Raw genomic sequence first — 14,625 nt, forward strand, 5'->3', positions numbered from 1 at the left:
CAGATGGAGGGAGGCCCGTGACCGGCGGGCCCGGCTCGGCGCAGGCCTGGCCCGGCAGGAGCGCCGGGGTTCGCGCAGGGGGCCGGGCCCGGGCCCGCCCCGCTCCTTCGGGGCCCGGCGATGCCGGCCGCCGCCACCGGGGCGGAACGCGGTCCCTCGCCAGGCGCAGCAGGTGAGCCCGGCCGCCGCGACCAAGGCCACCGTCCCCCGCGAGCTGGCCCGCGGATGCGGGCCCGAGCGCGGCGTGTGCCGTCCGCGGGGCTTTCGATAGCTGCCGCCGTTGGCACGGGCGTACGGAGGGAGGCGTTCCGCAGCGTCCCTCCGGCTACGGCCCCTTCGGAGCTCGCCGCGGCGCCGAGCGAGGGGGCGGGGGCCGCTCTCCCCAGGGGCGGCGGCCGGGGCCGTGCCGTGCCGTGCCTTGCCGAGCCGAGCCGAGCGGCGGCGCGCGGGGCCCGCCCAGCGGGGCGCGTCACGGCGCGGCGGCGGCGCGCGGCGGGGCGGGGGCGGCGCCGGCCGCAGTCGGCACGGGGCAGCGAGCGGCGCGCCGGCAGCGCGCACCCCGCACACTGCCACCGAGGGAGCGAGCACCATGTGCCGGCCAGCGCTCGCTCGGCTGCTGCTCCTCCAGCTGCTGCTGCTGAAGCTGCACCTCGGCAAAGGTGGGTCCGGCGCGGCCCGGCGGCTGTCCCTCAGCGCCGGGGCGGTCGCGGCAAGTGCGAGCCTCGCCGCGGTGCTCCCGGGGAGGGGGCGAGCGACCCGCCTGCCCGGGCGCCCACTCGCCCCGGTGCCCCGCGCGAGTTTGGGATCTGCGGAGGGGCCGGGCGCGCTCGGGGGTTGCGACCTGCGGGGGCCGGGCGCGCTCTGTAGCCGGCGAATGCAACCCGCCCACTGGTGACAGGAGCTGCCACCTTTAATCCCTTTCTGAGGGGATTTGTGCCTCATCAAAGCGGCGCTGCACCGTGTCTGCAAAGCAGATTTGCTCCGTGCTGTCCCGCCTCCCCACCCACCCCACCCCCTCGCCCTCAACTTTAGTTGGGTCAGTTCCCTTTTCCCGGGACGGCGCTGGTGCCTGTTACCCCCCCGCGTCCTCAGGTATCTGCGCGTTTCGCACCGGTAACGGACGCGCAGGAGCTCCTAGCATCGCAGTGCTTCATAATTTTTCTTTGTCTTTTGCATTTCGGGTTTAACCGTCTTCCATTCCCAGGCTCCTCTCCCCCCGCGCCTTTAAAACAATGCGGGGAAGCACGGGAACGGTCCCTTTTATCCTGCACAAAGCAGCTTCGGGATCACTGCCGTCCTCCCGCGGAGGCGCGTCTCCCCCAGCCCCGCACCGAGCCGCTGTGCCCTGGCGAGCCCAGTCCCAGTCCCCCCACCCTCGGCCGGCAGCTCCCGGTGCTCTGGGCGGCCGGTGCGCTGCGGGGCTGGGCGGCGAGGCGGCCCCGCGATGCCCCCGCCGCCTCGCGTGGGAGCGCGCCCCGCTGACCCAGGCGCGGCCCCGTGTCTCGCAGGCGCCGTCAAGGAGTGCGAGGAGGACCAGTTCCAGTGCCGGAACGAGCGGTGCATCCCTGCCATCTGGAAATGCGACGAGGACGACGACTGCTCGGATAACAGCGACGAGGCGGATTGCCGTGAGTGTCCGGCCCCGGGCACGGTGGGGCGGAGAGCCGGGGACACGGCCCTCCCCGCGCCGAGCCTGGAAGGGCGCGCTTCCCAGCTGCGCTGCGCCTCTTTTTTATGAATGAATGAATGAAGTCGCGCCGTCCCCGGCTCCGGCGCTGATTGGCTGCCGGGAGCAGCAGATCCGTGACGCGGCTGCTCGCTGCCGGCCGCGCTGACTCGGCCGGGGACACCCGTGAGGTTTCGCCCTCGCCTCCAGCAGCCCTTACGCTCAGAGCGCCTAACGCGGACGGCACACTTTGTGCCCTCAGGGCAGTTGGGAGCGATGTTTAACGCAGGGGGAGGCAGTGCTAAGGGCCAGTGACAGGTGCTCCTGTGAAACGCTGCTTTCGAGTATCCTACAAGATGGTTGGTGTCAGTTTTGTGTTTATATATATTTATTTGCAGTCATGATGAGAAGGGAGATGAACAAGTAACGCTGCTTTGCATTGTCAGCCACGTAACACTGACTGATTCCCTGGTGGTGTAAGGGAAGAGAGAGCAAGGAGATCTATACTTTCAGTCCTGAGAAGATGGCAGTCTTGCCTTCTCCTGTGGTATGGCCCTCGTGCATGTGAGTGGCACCCAGTAAACTTTGGATCGTTTGTAGGGTTGTGCTGTTATTACCTCCCTGTTATCTTGCTTACAGCCTAGGAGAATTTGTCTCAACCATGGCGTGTAAGAAGCCTCTGTAAAAGAAGTTCTAGAGCCCAAGTCTCCAAATAAAAGATACTTGTCTTTAAGTTTTAAGTTGCAAATATTGTATCAAGTCTCTTGAATTATTTCTGTAAGATAATAGACATTGAATGTGCATCAGGCTATAATTCACTGAATGAACTCTTGAAAGTTCATACACCTAGAGAATGTTTCAAGAAAAGTCACTGGCTATGTGTTTTTTTCAGGATGTGACTATTCTGTTTACAGCTTCACTGATAAATCTGTCAGGTGATGCTTAGAGTGAAGTCTAAATAGACCCGTTTAGAGAGAGCAGGGATTCCCAAACTCTTGTTCATGGGAAACATCTCAATGTTGTAACGTAAAACATAAGATTTATTTTGGGTGGGTTTGTATTCAGATGACTTGATAGGGTTTTATATATGCCTAAGTTTATGATCTGAGGAGTTAGCAGCATTACTTAATTCAGATGTAGAAATGGTTTATGCAGGAATTACATTTGCACTAGTTAGAGGTAACTTAGATTTGGAATGTTTCAAATTACAGAAGACTCAGGAAGCCACGGCTGACTGAGAACTAGCTTGGAGTTCTGCGTAGTCATAACTGGGGCAAGTTTTCTTGTAAGTGTTCGAGTTTCCAGAGAGAGACACTAACCTGTAGAAGTGCCAGCAGTCTCTGAGCAGGCTGGTATTGGTATTCTTGAAGCCTCCTATTTAAAAGTCCCTCTGTGCGCTGTTGTACAAAGGCTCAGTGAGCTGCAGGTAGCCTATGGGCTGTGCTTTGGGAGCTGTTTTGGGATCATGGCTAGAGTAGCACCTTGAGGAACAGATTGTGCACCCCGCACTCCACATTGAAGAATAGGTTTGTGGCTTGAGCTCCTTGCCTGGCATGAGTGGGTGGGTTAGTATCTGAGCTTCTGGGCTGCCTTCTCCCCGCCCCCCCCCCCCCCGTCAAGTTGTGATCTGCCCTCTAAGCATTCTGTCAGAAAAGAGGGTGTAAAACAATACCCCGTTGAATGTCAGCTCTTTGTGAATTGTGCTGTGTTGGGATGGTTAGATGGATAATTGCATCTGGCTTAGTTTTATTTCAGAGAGTTTTTACAGTTGTTGGGTTTGGGGGTGGTAAAAATGTGATGGCTAGATTGTGGTAGAATGGTGACTTTTGAGATGTGAGGAAAAAGAATTTTTGGATGTGGAGACATCAGAAAGTGTTCTTTGCTTTAATCTGAACTTCGCATATTATTGATTGGTGAACAGACTACAGAAATTACTTATGGACTGTTAATTTAGTTCATATATATATTGACTTTGCAGTTGCTTCTCCAGCAGAGACATCTACATCACATTTTTTCACACACATTTTTCTCACTTATATTGTTCTGAACACTGTTTTCTTTTAAAAATGCATACTGCTTTTCAGCGTATGTAATGTTTCAAGTTATACTCAGTGGGTGAAAGAATATGTTCCACGTGTTTTTGCTTCTAGATATCACCTCTGTTATCACTGCTGTCATAAACAGATATTAATTTAAAAACTGTCTTATGAACGTACTCAATGGAAGAAACTGTTCTGGAAAACTCAGCATGCCAGAGTGGTGACAGAGAGGGAGAAGAATATGCTGGTAGGCTGCTGGTAGTAAGTACTGGCACATACCCTGATAATCCCTGTAATTACTTGCTGATGCACTTTTCCAGAGTTTATAACATATTTGTAACAGCTCATTGCTGTTTTCTGTATGTCATCCCTTGTTGAAGAGAAGGATGGTCTTCATCTGTGTTAAAAACTGGTTTATGAAACAAGCTTGTCCTTGCGGTAGACGGTCTATATACACTGGAAGATTTTGTAACCAAGAGTATCTTAAATAGTTCTGGAAGGAGACAATTTTTCTGGCAGTACTCCATGTGCTTCCTACTAGAAGCCATCTTTGCTAAGACTGACATTTTGGGTTTTTTTCTATGTTTCTGTTTTTTTTCTCCCACTTCCTTTAGGGCTTTGCTGGTATAATTTGGCTTTTTTGAAGGAATTTTAGACTCTAAGGAAGGCGTCTTGGTAATCATCCTGTATCATCATCTTGGAATTTGCTTTCTGTTCAGTAATTCTTTTCTGTTGTAGTTGGCCATTCAAGTTACCTGCCATAGGATTGATGTGTGAGTTAATATGGCAGGTGTAGGAACTGAAGCATGAAAAAGTAATGATCTGAGCTGTTACACAATTCAGATTACTTGGTACTGGTTTGTAAGGTGTGTAAGTTTATCCTAGGTTGCTCAGTAACCTCCTTATAATATAGGGCCAAATTCTTGGCAGTTGACTTCAGAGGTTTTACTTGTGGGAAATGAATGAAATGAAAGGAATCCAGTTTGTTTTTCTTCTTTAAGAAAAAAAAAACGTTTAACACATTTTCTTCAACTGATTTTGCTGACCAAGGCAGAATTTATGAGCGCTCTGGCCACATAGCTCACTTATGGTAACAGGCAGTAGAGACTAGGCGCGTGTTAGAGAATTGAGATTTGTTGCTTGCACTATTTGAATTATTAGGCATTGGTTATTTTCGTAAGGTACCCACTGCAATACAGACTAGAGTATGTATATCTCTTTGGTTTCAGTTATCTTCAGAGTTTTAGCATATTCCAGGAAGCATCTTTAAAGTTGAAACATCGTGCCTTCTTGGTCTTCCTCATTTGAGCAAGTATCGGTTCTACATATGGTTCATAATTCATATTGCACACTTCAGTATTAGCAAGTTCTTTAAGTAGTGTTGATGATTTAAAACAGTCAGAGGGCCAACAGAAAAAAATAGATGACTCTCACAGTATGAAGACAAAGCGCTGAGGACTTATGGAAGAGCAGGAAAACAGGGATTGCAGAAAGTGCCTCGTCTGTTGGGGAAAGGTAAAAAAGGAACCGAATACATGTAGGTAGCAAGTATGAATATAGTTACTGCCTTACAAGAGGTAAAAGGAAACAAATCCTGGTAGCAAAGGAGACTACGAGGAAGAAGGGAGGCAGTGCTCATTTGTCTGTAGACATGTGGCTTGTGAAGTGTTAACAAAAGAGGAAGAGGAGGTAAAAATTTGTGTGCATGGTGGAAATATATAAAGCTGTATATATAAGATGAAACGCATAAAGCTGGTTGCTTAAATGTGAAGATGCCTCTATTCTCTCATGTTTTCAGAAAGTTAGGGTTTTCTAGGAAAGAAAAGAAAAAGAAGTTCCTTAAAATGTTCCTGTGTATCTACTAAAAGGAAACTAAACTCATAGGAGCAAAATAGTGAAAGTTCTGGTGTTTGAGCTGCTGGGGAAATCAAGTCTTAAGCTCTGGAATTAGAAATCTTGGCTAGCTTTTACAAGGTTTAAATCTGTATAAGACTAATGACTCTGCTTTATGCAAAATTATTTACTTGAGCTCAATCCAGTTTGCATAGGCCTGACAAGACAAAAACCCAGTCACAATTTACAGCTTGTACTGTCATGATCCACACTGTATGTGATCCATACAATGAGAGCAGGGCTCTAGGGCAGTTTTGAACATTGTTTAGATGCATTTTACTCCTTCCCTGTACAAGCAAGTGATGTTTTTTTCCTCTCAGGAAACTCTGGAAAGTCAACACAATTTATAACCTATTTTGGAGAATATTTGCAGATACACAGTCATCAAGACTTGTCCTTAACGGTACAGCAGCAATATTATAAACCACCAAAGCTATTTTTATAGTGAGAAAAATGTCCATTTTATGAAGACCAGTGTTTTGGCAAAGATTACTCTTTGCTGAGATACTCAGAATGTGGGTTGAGTTTTTTTCTATGTCGCTGTCAGGGTAGGTGGATGCTGCAGGGCCAGGTCAGCCTTTGGGCCCGCAGGCTGTGTGCCCAGGGTGCCTACTGCTGTGTGACACATTGCCCAGAATGGAAAATCCTAGAGAGCTGCTTTGATGGGGGAGTGGCTCTTGTTTGCCCAGTTTTGCAAGTTTCTTCTTGTTTGGCACTGCTGCCAGCAGAAAACAAGGAAGAATTTTCAAATTGTAGCCAGACACAATAGTTTTAACATAAAATAAGAGCTCTTAGTTTGATGGTTGTGTTTGATAGGATTTTATTTTTCTGTGGCAAGTAGGGTTCACATTATCTTAACCCAGACCTGAGGGTGGGTAAAAGAGACTGGAAGACCTCTGTTTGAATGTTTCATTGTTGATTAATCCTTAAATGGGGCAAAGAGTACAGCTGCAAAAAGCAAGCAGTAGCTTAACCAGTTCCCTCAAATGAAACACAAGCTGCAAGGCTACTTCAGCTTTGTATACCTGCCTGCAGGGGGACACAGCCAAATGCAGAATTACTATTTCTTTTTTACAGCTCTATTTTCCATCTTTGTATTGGGATCCTTTCTGTGGTGTTGCTTGCTGGTGAGTACTGTTCATAGGGGTATTTTATACTGGGCAGGATTGAGGCTGCTTCAGGTATGAGATGCAGTCTGGAGAAAGTTACTGTTTCAAAGACTGTTCCTATGCATCCGTAATTCAGGGTAAACAGGTGGCATCTGCAAACTTCTTCCTGCATCAGCCCTTGCCCTGCCTTGGGGCCTCAGTGTGTGACTGTATAGCCGAGACATGCCTCCCTTACTATTGGCAGGAGGAGAGACCGCTGTTCTCCTGCTGGCTTTGTGCATAAAGAATCTGCAGAGAGTTGGTCTCCTGCTGCCTTTGTGAAAGCCCAGGAGGCAGCCTGATAGTCTCCTTGCTTTTCAGTTCAAGTTTCACTAGAGCTGGAATTTGGGAATAAAAGTACATGAAAAGCCTGTTTGAGAACTAAAATCTGGATCCTGTGAAGAGTTAAATGCGGCCTGAGTGGCTTTGAAACACGGAAGTGTAATGGTGTGCCATGCTTGCACATTTTGGGACATGGCAAGGTGAGACAGCAAGCGGTCACAATTGCTACATCTATTCTATAAATTTTTTGTCCTCTGTTATCCGTTGCTCTAATTTTTCTTAATGTTCAGTGGTAAGACAGTATTCTCTGTGCTGAGTGACAGCTGCATGTTACTCTTGAGATGCTGGTGTATCTTTGATATGTGTACATCACCATGTGGAGAGTTTTAGGTTTCATTGACATGTGCATGGTCATACGCTCTTGAGTATGTCTGTGATAGTTCGTGAGTTGCGTGGCCAGCTTACATGCTCATGCCAAAACTGGAAGCACTGGAAAGAGTGGTGCAGAGAGGTAGGGCTTGTTTGCTTGCCTGTGTGCCTGTTGCCTGCCTGTCCTGGTCTGCACTGTATATAATGTGCAAGCTAGGTTCAAAACCAGTTTACTGATCCCTTGTGTTCCACAGTGAATGTTATTTGCTTATCTTCATTTTTTCATTATATTCTTGTTGTCTGCTCTGAGAAAACTAACTTGTGTATTTCTTGGGTGTGGGTTATCTTCCCTGTGCTGCATCCTTTATGTAGAAATTCAAGCATGAAGTATATGTGGGAAATATGTTCTCCATTTCCTCATTTCCTGGCACATTCGCTTGAGGAGTTTTATTATTTCTAGATACTAACGGCTTTCCAGGAGGTTGTGTTTTTCTGTCACTCCTGCTCATGATCTGGGAAAGATATATAGAGAGAACCGCAATATGACCACTGAAGAGACACAGAAGGGAACCTGGGTGTGTGGAATAGCCACTGTGGGCATTACACAGGTACAGAGGGAAGAGTACTTGATTTTATGGAGTGCTGCTCTGTTACAGCAAGAAAGCACAAGTGTTGCTCTACATACAGTTACAGGAACAAGCTGTGATCTGAAAAGCTTTCCTGAGGTCAAGGAGAATGGAAAGACTGAAAATAATGATTAAGTTAAAGAAGAAAATTACAAAAGTGCAGTCAAAACCCACTGTCACTTGGTTTGTTTATCAAAGAGCTCAGAGCTGTCCTTTCAGAGGGTATAAACATATTCCACATTTTGAGCCAAGGTGGGCAAGCTTCATCCAGAGCATTTTAATGTATAAAAAGATAAAAGTAAATGTAGGCCACTTTGTCTGCAATGTTATAGACCCAAGATTAGCACAGGTTTGAGACGTGTTTTATTATTGGATGATGTTAGAGTGGAAAACACTTAGGATAATTTAATATTAATCAGAAAATGTTTAGAGACTAATTCAAATGAACAAATTGCAATTATGAGAACGGAGAAACCAAGTGTAATGTGTTGGTGAATGCATTTATCTGACACGCCTAGACTAAGAGATGGCCTGTGCTAGAAATAATGAGTTTTCTTGACTCCGTTGTCCATCTAAAGGACCATTAAATGTTCTCTAACACCTGAAGATGTCTGACAATTAATGATTCTCTTCGCTGTTTCTAACAGAGCAGACACCCAGCTTTTGTTTCTGCCACCTTTTTTAATGGCACCAGCTTTTTAAAATCATCGGCAAATTTACCGTGTCTTTGATGTGCCTCAGAGGCTGTGATGTTGTATTAGAGAGATGTTTCTGGTAGACTGGATTTGGTGTGAAGTTCTCCTAGTCCTTGTACTGTTGCTTCTCAGAGTCCTTTTTGTCTCTACAACTTTCCCATTTACCTGCAGCTTTTCCCTGGTAATTGCAAAGATGTTCCCAAAGCACATTACTGCTCAGCTTTGCTTTTCAGTGTCGTTACATGACTTATAAAATGCTGTAAGATGTCATTTTCTCTTCTTTTGCTTTGCCCGGGAAAACAAATCGGTAAGCTGAGTGTGAGTGATGGGGATGAGGATTTGTTTTGCTATTTGTTTTCTTATGCAATGGCATGCCATAGGTAGAAAAGTAGTCTGCCTGCTCCAGTGTACCCTGCTTCCAGTTCAGACAGCTGGTTTTAGCTAAAGGGAAGCCTACACTATTTTACGGTGCATGTGAGGGAATGAAAATGATGAATGTAGTTTTTTTAACTCTATTTCCTGTTAAAATTATTAATATTTAGATAGCCATAAGGGAAAGGAAGGGGGTAAAAGGCCCTGTGATAAAACTAATGCGTGTTTTCTGCTCTGTGGAAAATTCTGACTGAAATACAAGAGATACCAAACTGTAGACTTTAAAAGTTATAATAATGCTGTAAGCTAGTTGAAAAATAAAACTAAACCCATGAAACTGAAGGATTTTCAAACCCCAGATTTTAACTTAAGAGAAACCAGAAGATTGTTAAAGAGAGGCTGTGAGCTCCCATCTCTGGTCTCTCTTTGTGTCTTGCCCTCATAATGATGCTGTGGTAGATTTGTGGTTCTGTTCCTGGCAAGGACTGTGATTTCTTCCCAGAGCTGAGGCTGATCTGGCCGCCCTATGCCTTGCTTCTCATGAAGAGGTAGATAAATGGTGTTATAGTTCTCTGCAGGTGGGAGCTGGCCCTGAGTGAGTTGTGCTTGTACAAGCAGCCAGCAGCAGAGCCAAGAACAGAAATGAGGTCTCTTACCTGCATCCACTGCTCGATAAGTACAACCATATTGCTTACTGCGGAGGTACCTGTCAGGCTAGTGAAAGTGTTTCAGGTTTTCCTGCAGATTTCCTGGCTTTTTCCAGTCTTAAGCTAAGGCCTAGCAGTCAATTTAACCTTACAGTTAATGTCAAGAGCAAGTACTAGGGGAGAACAGGATTTGTAGTTGACTTAGAGTAAGGCTAGTAGTCTTTGGGCTGCGGCCATGTAAAGTGAGTTTTATTGCCAATTTTTATCTTTAGATGTTCTGCTTCTGATAGATCAACATTATTTTTGCATTATTAATATTTATTAAATGCTTGAGAGCATGTGTGGCACTGTACCAGGACCAGAGCAGTCAGGGACTCAGTTTCCATGGCAGCAGGAGCACAGTCCTGTACTTGTGGAACCAGAAGGGCTCTTTTTGGCAACTGCTGTCTATGCTGTGATTACTTTTTCTTTTTAAAGATAGATATATAATTAAAAATCTAATTCATTAGTGCTGCAGAATCTTGTCCATCCTGGGTGAGAATTTTGTCTGCTGTAAGTTGCTTTATCTTTTCTGGAGTTCTAGCTTGGTTTCTGTAGCTTTTGTATGTGTGATTTCTTTTACTAGCAAAACCTTGAAAGAGGGGAAAAAGTGTGTTTAAAATCTATTGAAATAGATGGAAATTTCCTCTTGAATTTGGTTAAATTTGAAATGTTTTGTTGTAGGTTTCTCTCCCTTTCCGAGTAGCCTTAGTGTAGTTTTAGCAATTAAAAAAAATAATCGTTGAAGAAACTAGTGTGCACAACTGATATTAAACTCCTAACTGTACTTTTTTCATCGTTTAGGTAACTGCTCTGATTCCAGATTTTAACTTTGTTTTGTATTTTAACTGGTCTTGGTTTGTACTTTTTTTCATGCCTCCATCCTAGAGATGTAATGTGTAGTATGATGTGCATTGAGGTGAAATTTTGCTTCGTTTCAAAGGGTGAATTAAAATTTTCTTTTGATCCTGAGTCTTTGTTCAGTTGTGCATTACCCGGTAGAGGTTTTCTGTCCGTCTTTGCTTTCCATGTATAAAGTTAATGTGATTAATTTCTTTAGTGGCTTTTCAGGCTTTTTCTATTTTCATTGATCTAGATGAGTAACACTATAGGTATCTTTCCATTTTCCTCTGGCATGTGGCTCCTATGATACCAGCTGCTTGGCTTGCTGATTTAGCAGTGATTGTAAATCAATAAATCTTACTGGATTTTCTAGACTTACTCCATTCAGATATGATGCTACTCTGTGTGATCCAGGGAATAGTTAAGAGCATGAAAATCAGTGATAGCAGGAGTAGTGAATACACTTGCACAGAGAATTTAAGAATTTCAGGTGTCAACTTAGAACTGTTCCTGTAGACTGCTCATCCTGAATCACAATTGCATCTCTGCAGCTACTTAGAAACACAGAGAAATGCCCCAGTTTCTTTGATAACAAATGTCAGTGCTGACTGATATAGGCCAAGAAATATACTACTTGTCTCTGTAACTGAGTGGTTCTGTTCTTGTTAGTGTAGTTGTGTTATGCTGTCATCCACTAGTGGCTGGTTAGCAGTTAAGCTTTCTATAAATCTTCACCATACAAATGAACTAACTACTATCTTAAGGATGTGAAAACTGATGCTCAGAGAAGTTTTCCTTTGCCCAAGGCTGTAGAGTGATTGTCGTGGTTTAACCCCGGCCGGCAACCAAGTACCACACAGCCGCTTGCTCACTACCCAGAGGAATGGGGAGGAGAATTGGAAAGAAATGTAAAACTCAAGGTTGAGATAAGAACAGTTTAATAGGTAAAGCAAAAGCCGTGCATGCAAGCAAAGCAAGGAATTCATTCACTACTTCCCATGGGCAGGCAGGTGTTTGGCCATCCCCAGGACAGCAGGGCTCCATCACGCGTAAGGGTTACTCGGGAAGGCAAACGCCATAATGCAGGATGTCCCCACATTCCTTCTTCTTCCCCCAGTTCATATACTGAGCATGCCGTTCCATGGTATGGAATACCTCTTTGGCTAGCTTGGGTCAGCTGTCCTGGCTCTGTCCCCTCCCAGTTTCCTGTGCCCCTCCAGCCCTCTCGCTGGCTGGGCCCAAGAAACTGAAAAGTCCTTGATTTAGTATAAATATCACCCAGCAACAACTAAAAACATCAGTGCAGTGCGGTCATCAGCATTATTCTCACATCACAGCCAAAACACAGCACTGTACTAGCTGCTGAGAAGAAAGTTAACTCCATCCCAGCTGAAACCAGGATAGTGATTCAGCAGCTCATCGTGAACATTAGTGACTCGTGAAGAATGTTCCCAATTTCTTGTTTTCTGGTTCATTATCACATTGTTTTACACAGATAATCCTGTTCCTTGGATTAAATCACTGCTCAAGGGCTTAGTCTTTGCCTTTGACATATACAGTTTTTAAAATATTTAGAAAAATCCCAGTGTTGAGATAACTCGGTTTCAAAATTTTAGTGTTGGGTCAAGTGCAAGATACTTCAAATGAATCACTTGTGTTTGATATCAAAGACAGACAAAATACAGGTCTTTGAGGGGGAACGTTGTATTCCTTTTGCTTTTCAAAACAGTCATCTTATAATAGAGCACAGCATGTATATGGTCAGTCATCACTGCAGCCGCCTCTTCAGCTGGCTGGAAGTCCCCGTTTTGAGATTGCACACAACAGATTTTTTCATTGCTAAAGAGGCTCTTTCCGTTTCATGGACAAAACTGTCTCACCACACCTTCTTTACCTCCATGCCCACACCTTGCTGTTATCTGAGCACTGACTGTTGAAGTGATTTATTACTAGTTCACACTTGCCTTGATAAACATATCCTTGACTGGCTATAACCAAGATGACTAGGGAGGTTTAATTTGCAATTATATGTTTTATTGCTGCCTCTCTTCCTTTTTCCTTTCTTGTGTATAACTATAAAGGTACAATTTAGATTGTACAACTCTCTTAAGCTTGTGCAACAATATTAATTTCTGCTAACTTGATAAGTAGGGCTGTGTCCTTACCTTGATGGCAATAACAGATAACATTTAAATTAGCTGGGTACTACTGGGTGATCCCACTGGACTTGTGCCCATATAGGTTACCCCTTCTAAACTGTGTAACAATTCTTTGGTGGATGATAAATAATGAGTTTCAAAGGGAAGTTCTGGAACAATCTCTGCCAGGATCACATTGGAGTAATGAAATTGTATTCTTTACTTCAAGGAGTTGCTCTTTACTGGGTGATTTCTGTTCCCCTTTATACAAGAGCTTTTTAACAAAGGATTTTGTCCTATTTTTTATAAAATAATGTGTTATGTATGTTTGCCCAAGGTGCCAGTGCATGTTGATCCCTGAAGTTAAATAAGGATTAAGGAGCTGCATTGACAGGTGCTGAAAAGAATCACATCCATCCAGTTCTTGACTGGGGGGACTCGGATCATGGCATGGTACTTCAAAGAGTGTCGGTGCAGAGAGGGGAGAAATCCTGAGGCCTGCGGTATAAATCCAGGCACCCTCTTCTAGAGGGAAATGATAAAGAACATAGTTAATTTTTCTTCATGGTTGTGGATGTGCCTGAGCAATGTGGAGCCTTTCCCTGGCTTGCGCGCAGCATCTCATTGTCTTGCTAGAATCCTTTTCCTTCAAGTCCTTCCACGTGAGTTTAGCCATTAACTCTCATAGCCCTGTTTTGCAGAGTTCCTGTCCTCAGCAGCAATGCACAAAGCCTTTGTTAACACCTTCTCTTGCTCAGGCATTGAAGCAGACTCTGCAAAGCTTGGCAGAGAGCAGCAGGCATTTCTTCACATTTGATTATGCACACAATCATGTGAATACAACCAGCCTTATTTTGTGCAAATACTTGTAGAAAGGCTTAATAGCTTCTGCACAGATGTACTTCTGTTGGCTAGAAGCTTCTAAGTTCACATTGTCCAGACCTGTTTAGTTCATTTACAGTATTTTTAAACTTTGAGACTGAGATCCAGATTGAGGCTGCTAGGGTGACAGTGCTGGAGAGACTGGAGCTGACATGGAGCTTCACACCTGCCTGCTGTTGACTCCAATTAAGTTCATGGCATTTGCGCACCAAATTGTTGGGCATACTGTGAAGTGTATTGGCAAATGATAACCCAGCAGACGTGTGTTCGTAGAACAAAAGCCATCACCTGTCACTGAGCAGTTCTGATCCTCCAGCTTGCAAGGTCAGGACTGAGGTATTCAGCACCATGGGAAATGTTGCCTTCCTGCAGCAAGAGTCAGGTTTGTGCTGGGGCTGACAGGGTTCTTGGCTTATGGGGCTGTTGCCCTGGCACCTTAATCTCTGCTGGCTCAGCACACGGTAGGAGTGTTTCAAGAAAACTTGAAACCAAAATATCCTTTTAGGAGACTGTTTTCTTTCCTTCCTTCTTCATGCAAGCTGGATAGCTGTCAGTGGGTTGTCCATAATAGTAAGGGTTGAGCAGCGAGTGATCTTTGTTACTAACAGGTTCCTTTTCTGTACCATGTTGTGCAGGCTTCATTATCATATCACAGGGTTAATTTTAGAGTGCAAAAAAGATGCTTCTCTGGCAGTGAAAACCACAGAGGGGGAGGAAGGCAGCCAAGTACAGGACCGAATTTGCCCCCTTCCCACAAGATTTTTTTTTTTTTTTCTTTCTGTGGGGGAGTGTGAGTTTGAATGTGGCATTAGAAACATATTCAATGACTGGTTTAGGGCAGAATCTTGCTGTATTGTTTTTGAATATGGTTTTCTCCCTGCTGCTTGTTTTTATTGAAGTCTTGTGGGATTAGGTTTCTTGAGGGAAAGAACAAGCCTGATGAGACCTAGAACAACAAACCAAAATTCCCTAAACCTTTTCTTTTA

At 45.1% G+C, this 14,625-nt stretch overlaps 1 protein-coding gene across 2 annotated transcripts in view; it reads left to right on the top strand.

The window, feature by feature from the left end:
- The first annotated feature begins 495 nt into the window (after positions 1 to 495).
- The window catches only part of LRP8 (LDL receptor related protein 8), a 194,220-nt gene continuing 180,090 nt past the window's right edge, over positions 496 to 14,625 (top strand). For both annotated transcript variants that reach the window (XM_037404533.1, XM_037404534.1), the window contains exons 1-2: positions 496 to 659; positions 1,509 to 1,628. In XM_037404533.1, the coding sequence (XP_037260430.1) occupies positions 590 to 659; positions 1,509 to 1,628 (190 nt within the window). In that variant the 5' untranslated portion in view covers positions 496 to 589. The remainder of the gene's footprint in view (positions 660 to 1,508; positions 1,629 to 14,625) is intronic.

The sequence above is a fragment of the Falco rusticolus genome, chromosome 11 (genome assembly GCF_015220075.1).
Source record: "Falco rusticolus isolate bFalRus1 chromosome 11, bFalRus1.pri, whole genome shotgun sequence".
Taxonomy (NCBI): domain Eukaryota; kingdom Metazoa; phylum Chordata; class Aves; order Falconiformes; family Falconidae; genus Falco; species Falco rusticolus.